We start from the raw sequence: 23,591 nt of genomic DNA, 5'->3' as shown, positions 1-23,591 counted from the left end.
TTAGTTTTTCTTTTTGAAAAATGACGGAAGATTTAAAATGTCACATTTTTTTTTCCTTGGAGGTTTTGAGTGAAGCTGTTATCTGTAAGCAAGACAAATTGGAGATTGTCTTTTTAAGCATCACTGAGAGACACCACACGCCGGGCGCTCGTGTGGAGAAGATATGAAATAAAATCACAAGAGAATGACTTGTGGAAATACGCAGGGACAAAAGTAGAAGGAAAATGCATTTATTCCAAATAATTGCTATTTGACAGATGAGACAAATCCCCACCCTTCACCCCTTAAGTGACAAGTCTTGATATTTCCAGGAATCCCAGATTATGAGATGACAAATGTGGACTTGGCACAGTGAGTGTGCTTGTTTGAGTCACTGCAGGTATGACATGGAAATAATACTTTCATATTGACTCACAGATTTAGTGTGATGGCGTGTTAACGTTTGATGGTCTCTTTACATATTTCCACATTAACCTGTACTCTTTTTTTTTTATTTTTGCAAAAGCATGTATGCTTGATTTAAATTTGTGTATGTGTTAGTGGGATCTACTTTAACAACATTGGGGCAAAACAAAACCGGCTCCTCAGTTTTCTAAAATTATTTTTTTACAGACTATTGAAATAGCTGAAATTTGATTGTATACAACCTTCACATTTTTTTGCAAGTCATACACAAATGCATCTGATTTGCATGCAGGCTGCATGGATCGTCAGGCTAATGCTATTCCTTATTTCCATCTCCCTTGCTTTTTCCTCTTTTTTAGTATTTGCTTTCTTTTAACTGGTTTCTCATCTCCTCTTCTTATTGCTTTATTTACCCTTTAACCTTTTTTTATCCCACCACCATATGTAGCTATCTAAACTTCATACTTTTGCTCACTCACCTTCTTCCCCTCTAGGTGACTGAGGAAATAGTAAAAAAAAAAAATCATAAAAATGCCATCGCCCTGAATAATGTTGTTTTTTCCTTCATCTTTATTTGTTATGCCCCCTCGAGCTCCCTCTGTGCTTTAGTATGTGTGTGTCCTTTAAAATGTTTTGCGTTTAACACAGCACTGAAAGTCCTGAAGTCATCATAAGGACACTATGCATGCCGGAATTTGCTTGCAATAAGTTTTAGTTTTCTATTCTTTCTTCTTAGAGAAATTGGTTTGTTGTGTGTGTGTGTGTGTGTGTGTGTGTGTGTGTGTGTGTGTGTGTGTGTGTGTGTGTGNGTGTGTGTGTGTGTGTGTGTGTGTGTGTGTGTGTGTGTGTGTGTGTGTGTGTGTGTGTCTTCAGAATAGTGTGTATTTTAGGAAGAGCAAGAGACAAGTCTTTGTTCCTTGTTAAATGAAGCCAATTTCTTGTAATCCTCTTTCATAGAGGGCATTGAAGGAAACTATATAGGAGGCTGACTGCTAAAGCCAAGACCCATTCACTTACAATAGACCACTGTTAAGACCGCCCAGAGGAAGGGATTGCTCATAGAACAAATGCTATTATATTTTCATTTAGCTGGCCTGCAGCTCAAATCCTTTGCTGGATGTCCTCATCCAAGGTACAAGAGGTACCCATTGGAATTTAAAATTGTAATGGCTTGATATAGTTGGTTTCCAATGCAGCATGAACATGGAAACTTAAAAAACAATTTGAAGCACATTGCTTCATTCAAGTTTACAAATACTCTTGTGTGTGGGAAAGAAAAAAAATACTTTTTAAAAAACACTTTAATAATTCAGTGAATAGTTGAGTGAGTGTGAAGTGCTGGGCGGTATGACCAAAATTTTATATCACGGTATTTTCAACATTTACATCGGTTTCACGGTAAATCACGGTATTTTTCTTTTCATCACAGGTCTGCTGATAATAAAATGTACAAACACTGCTTATTAACTTTTCTTTCACTGTACCTCTGTCTGTGTCTCTGTTTCCCTCCTCTAAACGTCTTTTCTTCTCCTCCTCCTGGTTGGAGACAGTAGTCACACATTTTGGTCTGGTCATGAAGGAGGAGGGTTAAGAAAATATTATCGGTTCTATTGTTTTTTGTTATTTAATAACGATTAACAGCACGACTCACCTTGCACAACAGTCAACTCAACTCCACTACAACCCTTCTTCCCCCCGGCTTTTCACAATAGAAGCACGCAAATGTCTCCATGCGTCTCCACATCTCCATATTAAAGTTGCGTGTTAAATCTAACTGTGCACGTCACTGAAGAGGTGTGTACTACATTCAGTGATGGCGAAAATGGGATGCTTTTAAATGTCAGCCAATATAAGCTGCGGAATCGCCACCCGCCGCTACAACAAATTGCTGAACAATAACATTAGCTTGCTAACGCACATAGCGGTGCAGCGAGGAAAAGTGTCCCCCGGGAAACAGTACACTGGCGGCCACGATGAAACGTTCTGCACGTATTGAGGCTATTTAAACCGGTATTTCGGTATTCAGAAAATTCAAATCTTAACAAAAATAAAAAATGGTATTCAGTACGAACCGGTATACTGCCTAGCACTATGAGTGTGCTAATATAAATCTGTTCTTTTTAAATTTGCCTGTCAGCCAATGACAGTATTTTCCCTTACACTTTTCACACTCTAAATCTATGATATGGCTGCTAACATGATACTGTCTTCAAGATACTTTGGTTATTTACACAAACCAATTAAGGTGGCTAAGTTACTGTGATGATGTGCACTTTAACAGAGTACTACAAGCTCTGGCTGATTCATCTCAGGCTTGGGTAAAATTTGAAGGCACTGGTATGTAGCATCAAAATGTGCAGCAGAATTGTAACCATCTCCCTTATTTCATTCTTATTTTTATTTCGTTAGCCTCATAGCAAATATGCCTAAGTCATTTGTGACCAAATATATCGTGAGGCTAGCAATTATGCTATGAGGCTAACGATTTGGCAGATGAACTTGTTTCTATATGCAAATGCAAAAAAATATTTCCCCCCATCGCCGAGGCGGGGGACTTAGAAAAGCTCTCCGACCATACCATCTTCATATGCTGATATCATCAAAGCCCTGCCACTGACAACAGGAATTGACCTTTTTTTACTTGGAAAGCTCTGTCTCTGACCCTCTTGACCTAATCAGCAACAAATTGTGTCAGAACACATATAATAGGTTGATCTCAATTGCTTTCAAGCACAAAGACTTTTGGGTGTAAGGCGGGGTCATGTTGGTGTGACAAATTCTGACATTACACCGTTGACCTCTGACTTATATTGCCATACACATCTTCTTTGAACCAATTCTCATTTGACAAATTTTTCACAGCACCTTCATGTTTAGATGTACAGCCCTTTCCTGCAAGTAGTCTGTTTGTTTAAACAAATGTTTTTTTAGAACGTGAAGAACCTTTCTTGAGATGGTAGGTATAGGCTCTGCAGACTCAAAGCAAACATTCTCAGCCATATCACTCATGACTTATGTTACTTAGGCTGTCTCTTTTCATATTAAACAAATGTTTTATTAACAAGTGAACTGTGTCAATGACATACATTTTAGTTGGTGTTTAGGCACAGATAAACTTTAGTGGTCAGAATGCAAAGTGTACCAAACAATAAACACAATATATGATATCTTTTCAGTTTGCTCCTGTAACTATAAAATGAAATATATATTAAGAAAACACTTTGATCTCTTGTTTTGTTAAGTTCCCTAAAGGCTTTTTAGCAGTGTGTTGTGCCGAAAGGCAACATAGTATTGTAAAAAATGAAAGTACGTTTTGTAAGTTTGATTTATTAAAGATTTAAATGTCTTTTTAAGAAGAAACAGTCCATGCATTATCACTTTGTGCTTTTTTAAATAAGATACACAATTCTCTGTAGCTCTAAAACATGCCGTTCAGACCTATATTTCATTAGTTTTTAAATATAGGAGCTATCTTCAGCGTGGATAATACAAAACAAGTTGCATCACTGCAATTTTAAATGAATGTGCACTTCTTGACATTGCAAGTCATGAGATGTGACTGCTGAGCATGTGAACATCGCAGTGTACGCAGATCCTGAAGTGATATATTGTGCAGCCCTAATTTGCATTCAGTTAAAGCCCCAGCTTCTTAAACGTGTCGACCCTGTGTTTCAACTGATATATTGAGGTCCAGGATTCAAATCATTCTGGATGATCAGGCCACAGCAGACTCCAGCGCCTTCCTGTAATTAATCATTGTGACATTCATCCCAATCAGAATGCGTTATTTTGTCATCATAACCTGCTTTGTCATCCAGTCAAAAAACATTCATCATATATAATTGTGGCACATATTTATTTGTTATTAGGTCTTTTTTCTGTTTTTTTTTTCATATTACAATATTTTATCAGATTAGTTTTACTTCTCCAATCATATATTAAGCATTTTCATTTCAATCGAGGCTGTATTAAACTTTTTTGCAAACCATACATTGTTTTATTTCTATTTTTTTTTTTACTTTGGTAGCATTTGAGGATGTTTAAGGAAAAATATATTGGTGGCAGGCACAGTGACTTTCTTCTTGTGCATTAGGATGGCTGATGAACTAACTGTCCTCACTCGTGCCCTCTCTATAACCTCCTGCTGTGTAGTCATCAGAACACAAAATCAGTTGCCTTATAAGTCATTTGTCATCGTCCTTGTTTTTGATTTTCTTCCCCTTTTAATTTACTCCCCTCAAACTGTTGGTATTTACTCTTTCTTTCCATCACTTTCAACATATATTGCATGGATGGTGTTTGTTTTTCAATTGTATTTTTTTTCCAGTACATCTGTTCTTTTGTGTTTTCGAATGCTTTGCTGGTGAGGATGTTTGCTTGAAAGAATTTAACAGCAAATTTTAAGTGGTGTTTAACTAATATCAAGTTTTTTACTCATCATACGGACTTCTATTTTTAAAAGAACTGTGTTTTGGGAAAAGAATATAGGATGCTAAAGTAGTAAAAAAATCACAGGGTTAGATAAAAGTTTGAAAAAAAAAAAAAAAAAGAAAGTATATAAAAAGGAACCGAAGAGATTTCTGGTTTGGTTCTATTGATTCAATTTAAAACACTATGACATGGTGTAAGTGTGCGTACAGTATTTGTGTGGTACAGAGAGGTCATGACATTCATAGATTAATAGCAAATCAGAAGGATAATGCAGAATATATGCAGACCATTTGTGCATCTAACTCAGCCTCACTAACACAGATAGAAAAACTCATCCCTCTCTCTCATTCGCGCGCGCACACACACACACACACAGAGTGATTCATTTTATTGCCCTTTCTGCTCAGTGGGGTAGAAAATAAATGTTTTTTAATGGTTCTAGACCGTTAGGAGCCCGTATGTATTTATCTGTTAGTGTGTGGGTCAAGAAAGCAGGGAGCCATTATGTTGATATAAGGGAGTAACTTCAAGGTAAATCTCTGTACAGAAATAGCCTAAATGTGTTTTGAATATTTTGTAGTTTGTTTAAAATGTACGTTAAATTCTATACTCTCTCAAAGGTGTATTATTCTAAAAGTACACAACTTTACAAAAATCAGAACATATAAAAATAGTCTGTAATAATTTAGTTTGCTACTCTTGGGTGTGATTAAGTTACCTAAAATCGTGTTTATCTGTGGTATTGTACTGTATCCAGCACCATATAAGTCTTATTTTATAGTATGTATGGCACGGTAGAACGGTGGTTAGCATTGTTGCCTCACTGTAAGAAGGTTGCAGGTGCATGTCCTGGCCTTTCTGTGTGGAGTTTGCATGCTCTTCCTGTGCATGTGTAGGTTTTCTGGTTTCGTTCCAAAGACCAAAAACATTCATGTTAGTTTAATAGTTGGTATAAAAAAGTTATTTAATGTGAGTAAGAGTATGAAGGGCTGTTTGTCCTGTTTGTCTGTATTTAGCCCTGTGATGGTCTTGTGCTAATGTACCACAGGTCGTTGCACAATGACCACTGGAAATGGACACCAGCTCCCCTGTGACTCAGAAAGGAAAAAGCAGTTAAAGAAAATAGATGGAGGGATGATTATAGTATTGATTTCTTTTAGGTTTTTTTTTTTTTTTGCATATAAACTTATCATTAGGTCAAGAGTTTTTTTTGGAAAACACAAAATGGCAAAGTCAATAAAATATCTTTCACTGGACATTTCTTTAAAGGGCCAGGTGTTACATTTTACATCACAAATTCCAGTTTTTCATGAAAAATAATGATTATAGTTAAAATTACATTTTTATGGTAGAGTTATATTTGCTCATAATGTACTGCTTGCTTGCATAGGCAGATTTGCCCATTCTCAATCAGTTTTAATACATAGTAAAATAACCAAAGTAATATGTTTGAAAGTATTTTTTGATTAACAGTTGTGCAAATCTAGATTTAGCATTTTATAAACAGTTTTATTTATTAGTTACAATATAATATTTTTTAACTATAGTACTAAACGCTGTCTTGAGGTCAAGCTGTACACACCGTTAAGTTGTGAAGTACTTCGCTACTCTCCTCTAGCTGTTGTGTGCACAGAGGCACATTGATGGATATAGTTGTGGTCATCACTCCAAACATTGCCAGTGTGGTGGCGTTCAGTAGCTTAAGAGTTTTCACTTCATCTTCTCAGGCCGTTGTGTCAACCTCTGTTGGAGTGCATTGGCATTTTTCATTTCTCTACACTTCTGATGACAGAGCTGAGGAGTTAAGTTGGTGCTACTCCAGGAATTGTTGCAGCATTGCTTGTGCAGCAATTTTTTTCAGGTCACCAGGTTTGTAAACAGCAAATGAGCGGATAAATTCAGTGATAAGATCTCTCTGAACTTATTGTCATTTTGTCATGATGACCAAATGAAATGATAATTTGATCAATACCACGATGAGCAGTTTGATTTTGATTTTATTTATTTAACACACCAACAATGTGGTAGTGGTAGAAGCCTGAATGGGCTTATATAAAAACATTGCCCAATCAAATCAAACTACAACACAATATTAGAAATAACAATCAATATTAATTTAAAAAGTCATCATAAAAATTCACATTTCAGAAAACATCAATAGTTTAGTTTCTTCCAAAGCTTGGTTCAGTGTGTAAGGAAAATAATCAAGATTGTCAAAATTCAGCCTTACTATCAAATCCATTGTGTGGATCATACTTAACTATACCTCTTTAATCTCTCCTTTTGCTTTTGTTTCAGTGGGTGTTGTAAATGAGGATTTGTGTATGAGAGCAAGGTATTTGTTGGTAATGTCACTGTTTTCTCAGCCAGGGATCAGTTAGGGATAAGTTATTTTCTTTTAGGAAATACAGTACAGTGTGTGGGTGATGTTACAATAAATGTGCTCCACAGTTTTGTGGTTTTCTCTCTTTCTTTATTTTTCTTTTGTAAGTTTCAATCTGTTTTATTTGTGTGAGAGAAGAGTAACACAGCTAAGGGAAGTACATCATTACTGTCAGTGTGATTGGTTTCCAGGACTGACAGCTCTCCCTTTGGGGCAGACGGCATGTGGACAAAGAAAAAAAAGCTGGGTAGATGAATGAAAGACAAAGAAGAAAAGATGTACAGAGGGCACTTTGTACTTCCTGTGGACATACACACTGTTATGTATCTTGTTTGTTTGTGTGTTGTTCTCCTTTGTTCTCTCTTTCAGTGAATGCCCTCCCTCATTATATGTATGGCTCGTTAGGAGTGTGTGTTGTTTAAAACACCCAAGCATGATGAAGAAACACATCATACAAGAGTTTCTATTTTATAGCCTGCCTCATCTACTCTTTCTTACACTCGTTCTTTTAGTTCATGTTTGTGTCTGTTGAGTTTGTCCCCGGGCAGTTTACTGGAGAGATTTAGTGTACAGTTCTGCAGCCAACTCCTAGTTGTTGTTGATGTGTTTAAAAGAGAGTAACATAGTATTCGATTAGCAGTCATAGGGAGTCACGGTACTAAATTATTAAACTACTGTCTACTTGATAAAACAAGGATTGGCCAAGTTGAAATAAAAGTTATTGTGTTAAAGTTTAAAATTTACACAGATGGTTTTTTTTTAATTTGATAAAACACAACCCGAAAAAAAAAAAACACTTTTTCCTGTTTATAAAGTTTTTCCAATGCATCTCTTCCTGATTGAGATTTACAGTTATTCCATGAGTTTGTTGCAGCTGAGAGGAGGGATGTGAAGCATGTTGTGTACGTTTTTACACTTGTGTCTCAAGTTGGAAAACATTTTTAATGATAAACAGCTTGCCAGGCAGTAGTCTTTAATTAAAAATGTATGACAAACCGCTCAGATGTAGCACCATTTAGTTCAAAGACTGTCTAGATTGTGAAGAATCTCTGAAGAATTTGTCAGATTATTTTCTTAGGTACATTTTGATCAGCAGTGGTTGGAAAAACAAGTGCTTCATCACTGATCTGACTATTTCATCATACATCAACTCGAAACTAAAGTCTGGGAAATGATGCTGGCAAAAATCTATGATTTACTGACGCACGAGGTGGACACACTAAGACACCGAAGCAGCGCAGAACTGCTAGATATTTTGTCTTGCAGAGTCACTTGCAAAAAGCTGTGTTGGTTATCTGCGGAGTTGTGTCCTAAAGCTGACATTGAAAGCTAATTTTAATGCTAGATGGGATTTATTTAGCAACAGATTGTTAAAATTTGCACACAAGCAAAACATGGAACTAAAACTATTTATTTATGCAAAACATAAAGATGGCCAAATACAGTCTCCTTTTTTGACCTTTTAAAAGTAGTTGGTTGTATTTCAGCACATTTTGTATCAATTACTAAGATTTGATGAAAAGAGAAATCAATTAAGTTTATTTTTACTACCTCACATGGCCTTAACCCATAAACATTTCAGGCAATGTATCTCTGATCTTGTGCACTTTCAGAAATCTAACTTCTGCAGGATGTTGCTGCACATGATTAATAATGATAATCCATTTAGAAATTTAAATTAGTTCAGAATCAATCATGTCTGCACCTCAACATTGAAAAATGGAGTGAAACTGTTCACATTCACCCCAAATACTTGTAAATATAAGTTGTTACCATCAAATCAGGTAAGAAAAATGAAAAGATCATATCTGAAAAATGCTATTATTTATTTGTCAAGTATTTTTCTCATATTTCATATTTTTTTTAATAAAAATATATATTGTTTCTGTGACCAAACTGCTTATCCCCAAAAATCCTAATTATGGCTTTGTCCTATCTGTCTTGCTCTCTGGGCGTTCAGAACCTGCTGTCAGAGAAGGTGGAACAGATGATGGAGTGGTCCTCCCGGCGTTCCGTCATCCGGATGAACGGGGACAAGTTCCGTCGTTTTGTCAAGGCCCCACCCAGGAACTACTCTGTCATCGTGATGTTCACTGCTCTGCAGCCTCAGCGTCAGTGTTCTGTTTGCAGGTAACTAATAAACTTAAAGCCACTGCTCTTACAGCTGGCACAGACACTGCTTTACCACAGCTGATTTTTCTTTTTTTTTAAATAGTTGAATCTGTAATGTCCATTTGCATTTTTATCAAAGTACATAACTTCAGTCAAAAACTATTCAAAGTTTAAAATCTCACACCTCCTCAGAAACACAGCTGTCCAAGAAGTCTGCTGATGTTTTACATATCCTTTGCATAAAAAAATATGTACTTATTTAGCCTTGCACGTCATGGGAATCACAGAAAATGTCCTTATGTAATAATAACCTGTGGGTCACATTGACATTTTGATCAAAGAGACTTGAACTAGTCATACAGCTAAGGGAATGAACAAACTCTACAGAATAAGGCCATCAAGACCTACTTACCCACTTACTTACACAAAGCTTTTAGGGTTTGAGAACACTATACTAAAATATCTCAACATATTAATTGTACTTTTAGATTAGGATAAATTAACTATTTTCATCTGTTTCCTGTATCTAATTTATGATGATCTGTACAGCAGTTGTCTCGAGCACAAGGCTAGCCTAAAGAGAAAGACATCAATGCATTCATCCTTAAAGATTACCAAGATACTGCACATATCTAGACTGTGGAAACAAACTAAAGCTCAGATGATTTATGCAGGCAAAAATGTTTTGGTTTGCTTCCAAAAAATGTATTTTGTTACTTTTTTGAAACAACTCATTTCAGTTTGCACAACAAAGGGGCAAATTTAATTTCAGCAAAATAGACAGCTCCATACAAAATCCCTGCACAAAGTTCTGAAGTTAAAGGCTGACTGGATCTGTCCAGTGTTGTGAAAGGCGTCACTGTTAGGTAATCTCTATAATGTAAGCATTAAAGGGGACATATCATCCAAAATCCACATTTTTTGTGGTTAAATAGTTTTTATTGTGTACTTGGAACTTGGAGTGCAGAAAAGTTGAATTAAAGGCACAGTGTGTAGGATTTGTTGTTTTCAGCGACATCTAGTGGTTGAGTGGTTGAATCATCCTCCCTGGTCCTCCCCCCACCCCCACCCCCCGCTTCCAAACGCAAAGGAGTTGCTACGGTGTCTCTCAGGTGTCAAAAACCTTTGATAATTCCAACCGCGATGTCTACCAGCAGCTTCAGGGCTAGTGATGTTTCAAGTGGTAAGATTATAAGCTTTAATAAGTAAAATTATACCAGCTACAATGACAGACAACAAATATTACATTTATAGTATTACAACTAAAACCGTTTTTGACGCCGCCACCACAGTTTGTCCTTCATGAGCCTTCGTAGACAAGATGGCGGCTGCCTGTAGTGGCGACCCGCGACCATGGAAATATAACAGCTTTTTATAAGGTAAAAATAATAAAACAAGGTCTTTGTCTGCAATGATTAGACATGTTTTTTATTATTGCTGACATGCTGTATTATTAGTGATTATCTCAATTTCGGCTAAAAAAATTGAGAAAATTCTAAACACTGTGCCTTTAAGTCTCAGTCATATGTTTCAAGTCGTTCAGTTTTCTCTACTTTCTGTGACGTGTTCCAAACTATTACGCCACAGTATTTCTGATGGAACTGCTGAATAAGGTCTGGACTTACAAACAATAATTTGGTCATCTCCATTCTCCCCTCGCTCTGGGTCAGACAAATCTTCCCTTGTCGACATATTTTAATTATTGTGTAAATAAAAAGTTTCTGTGCTGCTATATAGTTAAATCTCAGTTTTTAAACTACAGTAAACTGGTCTGGAAGCTGGAGTGGGCGTGGTGTGAAGTGCTTCGTTTAGATTTAAGGAGACAGCCTCAAAATGAAATGATCCGAGACACCTCAGAAAAGGGGAGAAAGAGGGGCTTGTAGAGTTACAATAAGGAGGAATACAGAGTAAAGCATTGCAGTTCCATTTTATGTAGACATCAACTGAATGATTTAAACCAAAGGTGAAAAATAAGGATTTTAAATAAATGTCTCCTTTTAAGCTTTTTTACATTTTTGAACCTATTTGTGTTTATGGGTTTTGTAGCGGCACACTGGATCTGTGTGTGGCAACAAGTCGGCACAAGACTTCACAGATGCTGTCGAAAAACTATATTTTCAAAATGATTTTGTACATTTAGCATAGAGATGCACAGTACAGGTTTTTTTAGCTTATCGTCCATGGCTTTTTTATCTTAAAAAGTAAAATGTGGGGTATGCCTTGTTCGTGTTTAGTGCAAACCTCTTACTTGACTATGCCAGGTTAACAAGGGGGCATAAAAGCAGTAGACAAAATCAGATCTCTTTGTTTTGACCTGACTTTTTTGTCTAACAGTCTCACTTATGCTTCATCAGTTACTTGATTATATAAGGTATTCATCGTGATTCTTATGATTCATAGGTGAATGTCAGCATTATTTAGCATCCAGAAAGGTAGAAACTTTTTCTGACTTCTGGGTTTTTTTGTTTGTTTTTAAGTCAATATTGTTTTGTCAAATTAACAAGAAAATACACAACTTTTTTCTGTGCTCTTGCCAGATGCATCAAATATTATCAACTTTTGGGTCTCATTTCTATGTTCCTATCCCACTGATGTTGTTAACTTTGAAATATTATCATTAGCCAAAAATAAAAAATGATGAAATAAATTCATGTTCAGTAGTTACCTAAGATTCCGCCTCAAGAGAACTAGCTAATAGTGTAAAACCTGGCAAAGACCAGGGTTCTTGTTGCCACATCTTTTTATTATCACTCTTCATCTCACTGCTCTCTGCCATAGGGACAAGCTGTCCCAGTTTCATTTTACATCCTTACTATAATTAGTTTTTTTTTCTTTTACTTTAAAAATGTTTTTCGTAACTAAACGTAAGAGGTAAGACTTTTCAGATGGTGTTGGTGTGGTAGGTCAGTGATTTATGTGAGAATATGAGTTGATACATTTTTCCCTACATTAGCTCTTCCGAGCGAGCCCAGGGTAAAGTAAAGTAGTTATTCATCTCTTTGCATGTTATATAACAGGTTTGACTCTTCTTCAATAAAAACACTATTAATTAAACAGCTTTTGAATATTATATTTGTACTGTGATTGTGATAGAAGTAACTAAATAAACGATGATGGTGCTGTAAAAAGATCTTAGATGAATCTTAGTGGCGTTGTATAAAATACATCACTCCTGTATCCCGAATCGCTCCTTCGTAATTTTTTTCTTTTTTTTTAATGATGGACACTTCAAAGACACTACTCTAACATTAGCAGCAAATATAACAATGAAACATCACCTCTTCTGACACATCCTGACAGATGATTTCCCACTCTGTAAAGCTGTCACAAAAGGCGGCTGACTTTAGACACGGTTCAAAAGGGAAGAGCTAGAGTCAAATATTTAGAGGGAGGAGTTCCCAGCGTTTTCCACCCACGGTAGGTGAATTTTGAAAGGGGTTGTCGTAGCTCCGTTTCGCCAGGGCAGAGATGCGGGAGATAAAGTGGAAACTGTGTGGTCTCAGTCTCAGATTATTTAATAGAAAGATGCATTTGCAGAGAATGAGCAGAGCCGGACAGACGTGAATCGATCCGTCTGTCAAGCTCACGCTGACCCGGAAACAGGAAACAGACAAAATATACATCCTGCTAACAAAATAAGAGCGTCAGAGATATCCAGGAACCAATGACATAGTTACAAGTAAATGGGCAATAAGATTACGTGAGTACATACAGTATCTTAAGAATCATGAGAAACAGATTAAAAAATGGCAAGTTATCAAGAGATACAGAACAGGACATGTCAAGGTAATATGCAGTTAGGGAGTCATAGATATTCTTCCATCACAGGGGTTCTAAAAGAATGTGGTCCTAGAAAATATAAAGTAGTACATATTTTACCTCTACGTGTGATTAAAACTCAGAGTTATGTTAATACTTAAACAATTTCCTTTTGTCATTTCCCTCATCTTTTGTCTTTTCCTTTTCAATTTACTGACCTGACTCGGTCTGATTTTGTTTTTGCACAGTGTTTTTCACTGGACCAACCCTTTATTTAATGTATCACTCTACCTCATTTATCTGGTCTGATTAGTCCATTTGTGGTTCTCCATCTTTATAAATGACTGCATTCATTTCTTTCTTTGTGCAGTGTGTTTGCCCAAATAGCCTGTTTCTGTAGAACATACAGCAGGGGAGCAAGTTGAAAACATTTCAAACAAAGCAGCAAAAGGACGTATTTGTACAAACATTGTCAAAGGCAGAGTGGAAATAATTGAGGACAGTGTAAACAAAGCACTATTTCTTTTGGGTGCAACAATAGTGCCTTCTACAACAACATTGTCTTCTTGTTGCAATAGCTGGTTTTTCAAAAATGGAATTGTTTGCTGCAAACCTAATTTATTATTATTATTATTATTATTATTTTATTTTATTTTATTTTGGTATGTCATGTCCAACAATTTTCTACCATTGTTCCAGACCATCCCTTTTGTAGAGCTGGTGTTATAAAAATGATCCATATTTCGTTAAATCCTTTTGCAAAAAGCAAAAGCAAAATACAGTATGAGTCAGATAGAAAAATATTACCATTCAATGTGTTTTCTGAAAATAAGTCTAAAATATTTATGTGGTGTTTTTTAAAACAGGAAATGAGTCATCTTCCTAATTATTGAAACTACTGAAATGACTTTTAGTTGGCTGCTTCTACTTTTTTTTTCAGTTATCATTAAAATGCCGGAGATGCTTTAAACATTACTACAATCATCTCAAAATGACTGGAAAACACTTGAAAATAATTAGTTCATTACTACAAATTAATGGTGTGTTTTTCTTGATTCTGTTTCTCTCCTGTTAATGTTTTATAGACAGGCGAATGAGGAATACCAGGTCCTGGCAAACTCCTGGCGTTACTCCTCTGCATTTTCTAACAAGCTCTTCTTTACGGTTGTGGACTATGATGAGGGAGCTGATGTATTTCAACAGGTAAGCAGCAGTGTCTTAAAGTACTATTTCATTGGGCTGGGATTGTTATAGGTAAAGGTGCTTTATTTGTCATCAATGCCCATTCAGGGATGGGGATTAGATTGTGAGCAATATCCACAAAGAACTTCCGAAATATCTCTATGAACATTGGTTGTGGCCTCAATTACCATCTATAAATTACGGAAGAGTAAGGTCATGTCTCTTGAATTTTGAACATGTGAAAAATATATTTATTTATCAATTAGATCATCAAATTGTCTCTTAAAATTGTTGTCTCCAACACGTTTTAATTAAGTTTCTGTTATTCCAAAGCACTAGAGCTGTATTTCAACACCTGCAAAGGAGTTCTTTTTATGCCTGGTTCACATGGCAAGATAGTCATGCTGATTTTTTCGGTGCGCAGCGCTGTGTCTTCTGAATAAATGAAAATGATTTAACACAGTTGTTTATACTTTTAGTAGCTCTTTTTATTCCACAGCTGACGCTGCTAGAAATGACAGATTTTCTTTTCTGGATCTCTGACAGACGGACTTCAATCTCTGAACTCGTAAAGTTCTTCTTTTTAGTTTACGCTGTCATTTTTCATGAATGGACATTTCCTTGTATCTGAGGAAGGAAACATAGCCTTTAATGGTGTTTTTGGGGTGGTAATTATGCTAATCTCCTCTCGCGTGCACGAGCAGCTGGATACGAACAGGTGGAATTTATGCAGCTCATTTACACACTTTTCCTGAAGATAGAAGAGTTTGTTGAATCTGACATGACATGTTCGTACGAACCCTTTGTACAAACAAAAGTAAGAGAAATTTAGGATAAGAATACGAACACGTTCTTGCATGAGGCCCATTCTGCTGACTTGCTTCTGGACCTTTGAGGAGCAGTTTGGTGCAGTGTACTTTCATAGGCAGGAAAGCCACAGTAATAGGCATTAAGTTCCCATCAACTGCAATCACACACCTCTCTAAACTGGCATCTACCTCCATGTTTAGCAAAGCATGTGTGTTTATGATGATAATTAGTAAATATTTCAACTAATTTAGCATTTATTTGCTCCAATTTTCTGCTTCGTCATTACATTTTCCACTTTCTGTACTTATTTATTAATTACCCACTTGACCACCACATCTTGTGCTGCACTGCAAGTCCCCCTGACAAATAAACATGGATGGCTGACTTTCAGTGTTGTGGTAACAACTATTACTCCAGTAAACCTTGTCGTTAAGAAACTTTGTGAGCTATAGTAAAGACTGACCATGAGATGATAGAGACAGCCCAAGGCTACTGCAGTGAAAATATGGAATGTGAATGTTGTGGACAGCATTCTGACAGCCTCTTTTTTCTTTTAATTCTCAGCATGAAGAAAAGCCAAAGCTCAAATGTTTTTTTTTTCTGCTGACAGCAGCACTTAAGTGTTATGAAACACCTGCAAACTGCTGCTGATATAGAATCAGAGTGAGCATTTATGGTATTCCTTTCTGATGTTTGCAGGCTGAAAAAGATACCTTCACTGAGGCTGCTGGCAAAATTTAGAGGGTTTTATCTTTAGTGATCACTCAGTCACTGAGATGTTTGTTGGAAATAGGTTTCCTCTGCCACATCATTCACTGCCTTTACTTTGCCGTTTTTCTCTTAAGTGATGCTCATTTGGGTTTAAAACATTTGTCAATTGTGTGTCAGGACAAAAGTTAAAGTTAAGGAAGGATTAAGAACAGGATCATAACTCAGTGTTGGTCTAAGGTGGTTAAAGGGCTGTTTTGTTGGGACAACTACTTGTTGAAAAAGTAAAAACAAACCATCAAACTACCATTAAAAATCATCTGTTTTGCTAATAATTATGTACTTATGTACATTATCAGAGAGGGCAGATGTTTTAATATGATTACTGTCTAAATTATTGATAAAAGGTTGGGGTCTGTTGCGGGTGATTAACATTTTCTTTCTCTCTCCGTCTTTCAGTTGAACATGAATAGTGCTCCAACCTTTATGCATTTCCCTGCAAAGGGAAAGCCTAAAAGGGCTGATACATTTGACCTGCAGAGGATTGGGTTTGCCTCTGAGCAGCTGGCCAAGTGGATTGCTGATCGCACAGATGTTCAGGTAATCAAGCAAACTACTAGTACTCGTTAACACATTATCAGGAAGTGTCAATGAAATGCAGCTGAACATGCATGACTCAAAAGACTAGAGGGCAATGTTTAAGTAACTATATTCATTTGGTCCATTTTTACTACCCTTTAACTTCACAACTTTCATTGTAGCTTTTACTATGTGTTTTTACTGGATAAGTATATAGTTTCAAATAACAACTGAACATAGCAGATTGATCATCTTTTGAGATTTTAAAACTTGTCCATGTGCCCCATTTTAATCTGTACTTAGAGGTTAAACTCTCAAAGTACATTTGAGCTGCTTTCATTTACATTTATATTGATGTCATACATAATTGGATACCAAAACATTAATGTCTCATCTTTAATTTGAACAGAACTTACAGTAGGTAAGCTAAATGTTTAGCTTTGTTGACTTGCTCAAGGATTCTTTCTCATCATTTTCATGAATTTAGTGCTTAAATAATACATATTTCTTAAATCCTATGATGGGTTTACTTTTTACACACCATCGATAGAAATCACCATTGTTCAATGGTATTTTATTTTTAAAAAAGTTTAGTTTTTGCCAAACTCTCTTTCTCCAACCATACCCTTTAAGGCAAACTCCTACAGTTTTACATCTAACTTTATTAAGCAGTGCTGCAGAGTGCTAGTGTATTAATCTATAAATCTAGCTCTAGAGGTAGGCTCTGCTTGGGGCTAAAGGCAACAAATTTCGAAATGGGGTAAAAAAAATAATTTAGAGGTGTTGTGCTAAGACGTGAGATGACCTTCTTCTTGCCAGTCCACCCCTTCCTGCTCCACTTCACACTATATTTACTACTAAGGCTACGTTCACTCTGCAGGTCTTAATGCTCAATTCTGATGTTTTTTTTATCTGATTTTTTTAAATTATTATTAATTTTTGGTGTGAACGATCACATTATATTTTAAATGTGACCTCCATCAGACTCCAATGTGAACTCTTGGCAGCACTGCTGTGACCCACATGCACAGAAAAATACATTTCACATTCAGCTGGCTGTTTTCTAAACATGGATGCTACTTGTAGCATGTCGATTCTGAAGTTGTTCAATCAGAGTCGATTAAATAATTATCTAACATGCTTGTTTAGTTCAGTGTTTATATCTAAACCTCCCACTGAAATGATGTGCTGTAAGTGAAGGATCCACCATGTAACTAGGATCGATACAGTCAGCGACTAAGGTTAGACGTACTATCAGATGTTTTTGCGGATTCTCAGTCGTCCAAGACATGGAAAATTAAAAAAAAAAAGACAAAGCCACGGGACTTCTGCTCTGTAGCTAAAGACTTGTGGAACTACAAGATTTAAACAGCATCAGTCAAGTTTTTTAATCCATCTTTTACCCTCCACCTCGCAGATGAAAAAGTCTGTTGTAATGCAACACAAGGGTTCAAATGGTTAAAATGGTATAATCAGTCATTTGATTAACATTCAAGGTGTCTTTTGTTTAATTCTATGAAACAAATAAAACTGTTGGATAAATTAATTATCAAGACACAAGGAGTGATGAACAAGCAGCAGATCTGGTTGAGCTCTCTTTTACTTGCACGGAGTCCAAAATACAGACAAGGTACTGTCATAGTTGTCAGTAGCATGAACTAACTTTCTGTACAGCTGTCAGGCTTTTGAAGGGTCCCCTTCAAAGGGGGCCCGAGTGTATACGACCATGCAATCTCATGTTCTCCCCAGGCCCTCCATTTCCTTTACCTCGACCCACCTGTCTAATAGTGGGTTGTAAAAGTAACTGAACTCTATTATCTAAGTTAACAATTTGGGAAGTCATAGATCAACATCTGTGTCTTTACTCTAACAGCATAACTGAATACAAAAAAAGAGGTCATGTAAAAAACAAAACACAGATCAAACATTAATATATGTTGAATTAAATGAACCATACTATTTTAAATCACAATTTAACCAACAAAAACCTATTAAAATGTCTCAGCCCATGTTAAATTTTTCTGGGTTGAGTCAACCTTACTAACAGCATGTAGTCATCGACATGTCATAAAATGTGAAGTCTAGGGAAATGATTGTAAATGTGCTTCTAGTCATTTTTTTTTTTTCTTGAAGCCTCTAACAATAAACTGCTATAAAAAAAACCTGAAGGTCAAGTGCCAGCTTAGATCATCTACAGTCTGTTGTCCTTGAAAAACCTGTCTGCCATTCACAGGAATAGTCCAAACACTGGGAGCAGTTATTGCAAAGTGCTAGTTTTCAGACAGTTCAATGCAACTTTGTCACATGAACTGAAAACAGTAAAGGACTAACAGTTATGTAGAAGAACACCTTTGATGCTTAAATAAAAACAAAATTTTATACTCTGTGTTGTGTTTAGATTATCAATAGCTGTAGTTTATTTAGCCTTAGCTCAGATTTACACATTGAAATTTAGACCCATAGCACAGTTTGACCCTCTGAAAGTATTAAGACACATAACTTAGTTTATGTGGTTTTATGACAACAGGGGAAATTTACAAACTATTTACAACCTAAGTAGTAAATTATGAGTATGATGGATCCAATAGTTTATGGTAATAGTGATGAAATATTGCAAGGTCTAAAATATAGGTTTATATTTTAAATTAATGTGGATGAAGAGGAGTAAAAACCTTAAGCTGACTAACTTAAAGAAAATCAGGATTAAAGGTAAACACAAATGATAAAGCAAAAGGTTTATCTGTTAATAACCCAGAACAAATGTTAAATAATTTTGACACCAAACAATAATGAGCAAGCAAGGATCTAGAGATCCGACTGTCAGGATGTTCTTCCCACTAACGTGCACGGCCGCTGACCCAGGCAGGAGGAGCTGAAGAGTGGACATTACATGTTCACAGGTTGGAGTCCCCTGGACACTTGAACAACTTTGACACAGCTCCAGGAGGGCATCGCCTCTTGCAGGAACAGTGCTTGGATCTGGGTACCTCAGGGCTCACATGGGTCTGGCGTCAGTTTCCCAGGAGTGCTAATTTTTTGAATTCCTATTTTCATGGGTTTCATGAGCTGGAAGCCCAAATTATGTAAAAATAAACAAATACTTGAAATCATTTAAACCGTGGGCCCTGAATCTATAACCTATAAAAGTTTAACTTTTTGACTTGAATTATGTAAAATTAAACTACTTTTCCATAATATTCTAACTTTTTGGAAAGGGTCTGTACATCCTCTGATAGTTGGAAAATTAATCCATGTTCGATGTCAAAATATTTATCCACACGGTCTGTGCTCCTACAGTATTTTGCAGTATACTTTCCAATGGGAGCGTTCCCATAACATGCTGACAGCATGATCAGATTGAATATAAGAATTTCCAAATTTTGATTGGGGAATATTTATAATATTAATAACTTCTAAAGAAAGAAGTCAGATCTAATTGTTGAGATATCAAGCACATAACAAAAAACTCCTCTTGAGTCACTTTAAAACCCACCAATGAGATACCGCTCTGGAGACTTCTAACTTTTGATTTAAAGGGAATTCAGAAAAATTTAAAGTAGAATTTAAGTAAAGGTGAAAATAAGGGAATTCAATAATTTTACTGTAGTATGTCACATTAGTCTGTGGAAAGCTGAAGTGTTTATAAACATGAATTCTCCAATTATGGACATCAAAAACAAAAGGGTGGGGTTATGCCATAAGTTTCTGAGTTGATAATGTCAAGCGCACCAATAAATGCTTTAAAATACAGAAAATATTCTATGTCTTTTAAATGCCTCATTTTAGAACGTTTAAGGGCATTGCTGTAGTTTAGAAAGCAACATGGTTTTCTTTCATGCATTTTCATTTTAGATTCTGCATTTTGTTTGTTCATCTCTTAATTTTTTTCTGAATGCAAAAAAAAAAAAATCTACCTGCCGTTTTTGGTTAATATATTATTGTTAATTTTACTAACTTGTGCAACTTTCTTTTTCCACAGATTCGTGTCTTCCGGCCTCCAAATTATTCAGGCACCATTGCTTTGGCTCTGTTGGTTTCTCTGGTTGGAGGGCTGCTGTATCTGCGGAGAAACAACTTGGAATTCATTTATAACAAGACCGGATGGGCAATGGCTGCTTTGGTAGGACACATGTACACATGCTTAAATACTCATTTACTCACAGACTAGCTTAATTTTTAAAACCTTTCAATTCTTTCCTGAAAAGTTGAGTATATGCAACAAATTATCTCTGGTAAAAAAAAAACAACAAAACAAGTTGTGTCATCTGTCATTTTTTTAATGAACAAATGTTGCATGGTAACTCAGTAAAATTCTTTCAAAATTACCAGACATAAAATGCATCATCAACTTCTGTTTCTGTTCGTCCCTATTCCCTGTTATAGTGTGTGGTGTTTGCAATGACATCTGGACAGATGTGGAACCACATACGAGGTCCCCCCTACGCCCACAAAAATCCTCAGAATGGACAAGTGGTATGGATTACATAATTTTATCTCTTTTGTACTTAGTTAATATACTGTCTGTGTATTTTCCCCTCCATTTTCCTTTCCTTTCCTCAGTGTCTTCACCTCTTGATTCTTCTTTTTTACTTGAATGTCTCTGTTTTTCTTTGTCTCTGTTATTTTGTCTTTCTTTCATCTTACTCCCTTCCCCTGGTCTCTTCTGTTTTATTGGACAAATGCTTCTTGTTACCAATATGTGTGCAAAGACACACACACAGATACGACTTTGGTGGTCATCATTTAAGTTTGTTCACTCATGTGTGAAATTAAAATGAAAATGTGGTGAAAACAGAAAAAAATATGTTGCAAGGAGAAGATGATTGGGGTAGGTGGAGGGTGGGGGGACTAAGAATGGACAAAGATGGGAGAGTAAGAATCAAGGTGCATAAAAAGTGTCCTTGAAAACATGTGGTTGTTTATTGCTTTGTCTGTCTAATAAGTGACTTCTAAACCTTTGCAGACACAAAACTATGACTCTATACAAACATGTGAGCTTATAGAGGAAAGTTTATGTGGTAAAAAACTAAATCATCTTCACGCAGAGACAAAAAAAGATTGTTGTTAGTAACCAGCACTCCACACAAATCCAAACATCATCAGAGAAACATTCTCATATGTACACCTATACAATACCATAAAGTTGAAAAAAAGCAAAAACAAGATATCACATTGACTCATCTCTTCCTTTTTTGACCCCCTTGTCTTTTTCTGTGTAAAAACCTGTATATTTATCAGGCACTGCTGACTTTCTGACATTATTTCAAACTTTGAATGATTTACTAGTCATCCAACTTGTCTTTTAAGTTAGCCTTTACCCCTTTCTCTCTTTTCTGTCCATTGTTTGTCTAGCTGGTCATTGCTTTATTTTCTGAATTAGTCTTTCTTGCTTGTACTGGAACTTTAAATTAAAAAAGTACAGTTATTGGTATAATCTCTAAAGGACAAATTCATTCTCGCAAATGCAGAAAACAGGGCATTTTGTGTTCTTAATTGCTGTTGTGTTTGACAGATAAAATTCACAAATTTAAGGATATTTTGAAGAACACAGTTTACCAACTCCCACATTCTAGTGCATTTTTTTATGTTATAAATTTATTTTCTGCTTTGTTTCTTTCTTTGTGTTTTCACTTTCTCTTCATCAATTCACCACTTTTCCCTCAGTCTCTCATTTGCACAGTAGTTGTTAGAAGAATGAAGTGTGTTTCAGCTAATCTGAAACATTTCTGCCTGCCTGTCCGTCTGTTTTTTAATCTTTTGTTCTTGCCTTTCATAGACTGAAGAGTGATGATGGCAGCATTAAAGCTTAGACTTAATCAAGTGGTAAAACAGCTTTTTATATATATAGACATAAATTAATTCAGTAGTTTAAGAAGCTATAGCCACGGGCATGTTAGTCAAATGGATTGGTAGGCAGGTTGTGCAAGATTTATTACCAAGCATGCACAAACCAAATTATGTCAGGTAATTGTAGCGAGACTGATGAGACTGTGTAGAATTACAAAAAAATAGAAAAACTTATAAAACAGCTTATATTAACAAAATGTTTCTCATAGCCTAAGATTTGATTTGAGTAGCATTAGTATTGAATAAATAAATATGTATCTATAGTTTAGCAACCAGTTTGTTAGAATTAGTTTTTTTTTTGTAGTAATGTTTACGTTCTTGTATGTTCACAGACTCATTTATTCTGTGTTCAAGTTTTCTGTTTGGTTCATGTTCATCTGTTCTGCCATGCCCACCTGCACCTGATTCTGTTTGTCTCTGCACAGGTGTTGGTTGTTTGGGTTCATTAGTTGGTCTTTATATTCTTCATGTATTACCCCTGTCATTGGTTGGGCATTACGCCCTGTACGTGTTTGTTTTTTTCTCTTGCTCGTGTTCTATCTCTACAAGTTCTGTTAGTAGAGTTTGTTGCTTCAACAGCATTTTGTTTTGTTTGAGAATTAACGTAAGCTGGTTTTTGAGAATCTGAGCCATGATCTGAGATCTTTTTGTCTGCACTTTATGGTCGCATCTACCGCAAACATGACATTGTAGGAATTCATATCTGGAAAAATTTAGTTCATTTTTTTATGAAATGCACAATTTAGTTTGTGTGTGTGTGTATGTTAATAGTGATACATTTTAGATGTCTAACCAAGAATAAATTAAAATACCAAATGAACTGAATTATCTCAACTTACAGGATTATACTTTGAACTTTTTTTTAACTTCACGAAATTACACAATATTTTGTCTTTGTAGCCCTTTTTACAAAACATTTTAAAAATAGATCTCGAAAGCCTTCCTTGGTGGGATGTAAGGAATGAGCTGGCAAGTAGGTGTGAAGTAGGGATGGTGCCTCCAGTACTAAAGGCCCTCTCTCACTATGACCTTTTAGAAAACGTATGCAATTTTTGTCCTACACGCTGCTGCTGTAAGTTGCACAAGTTAGTTGTAAGTTGTGAATATGTTATCAGCACGATGGGCAAATAATAATTTTGGACATGCTCAAACCTTTCAGCTCATGCTAACATGCTAAGTGAGGCATAAGTTACAGGCATACTACAGACAATTTAGACATCATGTCCTGATGCATCTCAGTAATCCAGGTAAAAAATCAAAAAGAAAAAAATTGTGTAGGTCTTCTGGACGGGTTCTTCTCTAATGAAACGTTTCGTCTCTCCTCCAAGAGACTTCTTCAGTCTGAGAGTTTCAGGCAAAATTCAGGCTTTTAAGC

The 23,591-nt window shown here is 35.9% G+C and overlaps 1 protein-coding gene across 1 annotated transcript in view; it reads left to right on the top strand.

Annotated features, from left to right (window-relative positions):
• The window catches only part of LOC106523260 (tumor suppressor candidate 3), an 85,535-nt gene that overhangs the window by 20,502 nt on the left and 41,442 nt on the right, over window positions 1-23,591 (top strand). The window contains exons 2-6 of the mRNA XM_014016644.1: window positions 9,180-9,349; window positions 14,176-14,293; window positions 16,250-16,390; window positions 20,349-20,489; window positions 20,753-20,842. Coding sequence (XP_013872098.1) covers window positions 9,180-9,349; window positions 14,176-14,293; window positions 16,250-16,390; window positions 20,349-20,489; window positions 20,753-20,842 — 660 coding nt within the window. The remainder of the gene's footprint in view (window positions 1-9,179; window positions 9,350-14,175; window positions 14,294-16,249; window positions 16,391-20,348; window positions 20,490-20,752; window positions 20,843-23,591) is intronic.

This window comes from Austrofundulus limnaeus, unplaced genomic scaffold (genome assembly GCF_001266775.1).
Source record: "Austrofundulus limnaeus strain Quisiro unplaced genomic scaffold, Austrofundulus_limnaeus-1.0 Scaffold149, whole genome shotgun sequence".
In the NCBI taxonomy this organism is placed as follows: domain Eukaryota; kingdom Metazoa; phylum Chordata; class Actinopteri; order Cyprinodontiformes; family Rivulidae; genus Austrofundulus; species Austrofundulus limnaeus.
The sequence above is the reverse complement of the archived record's forward strand: the minus strand, read 5'-3'. Positions and strand labels throughout refer to the sequence as shown.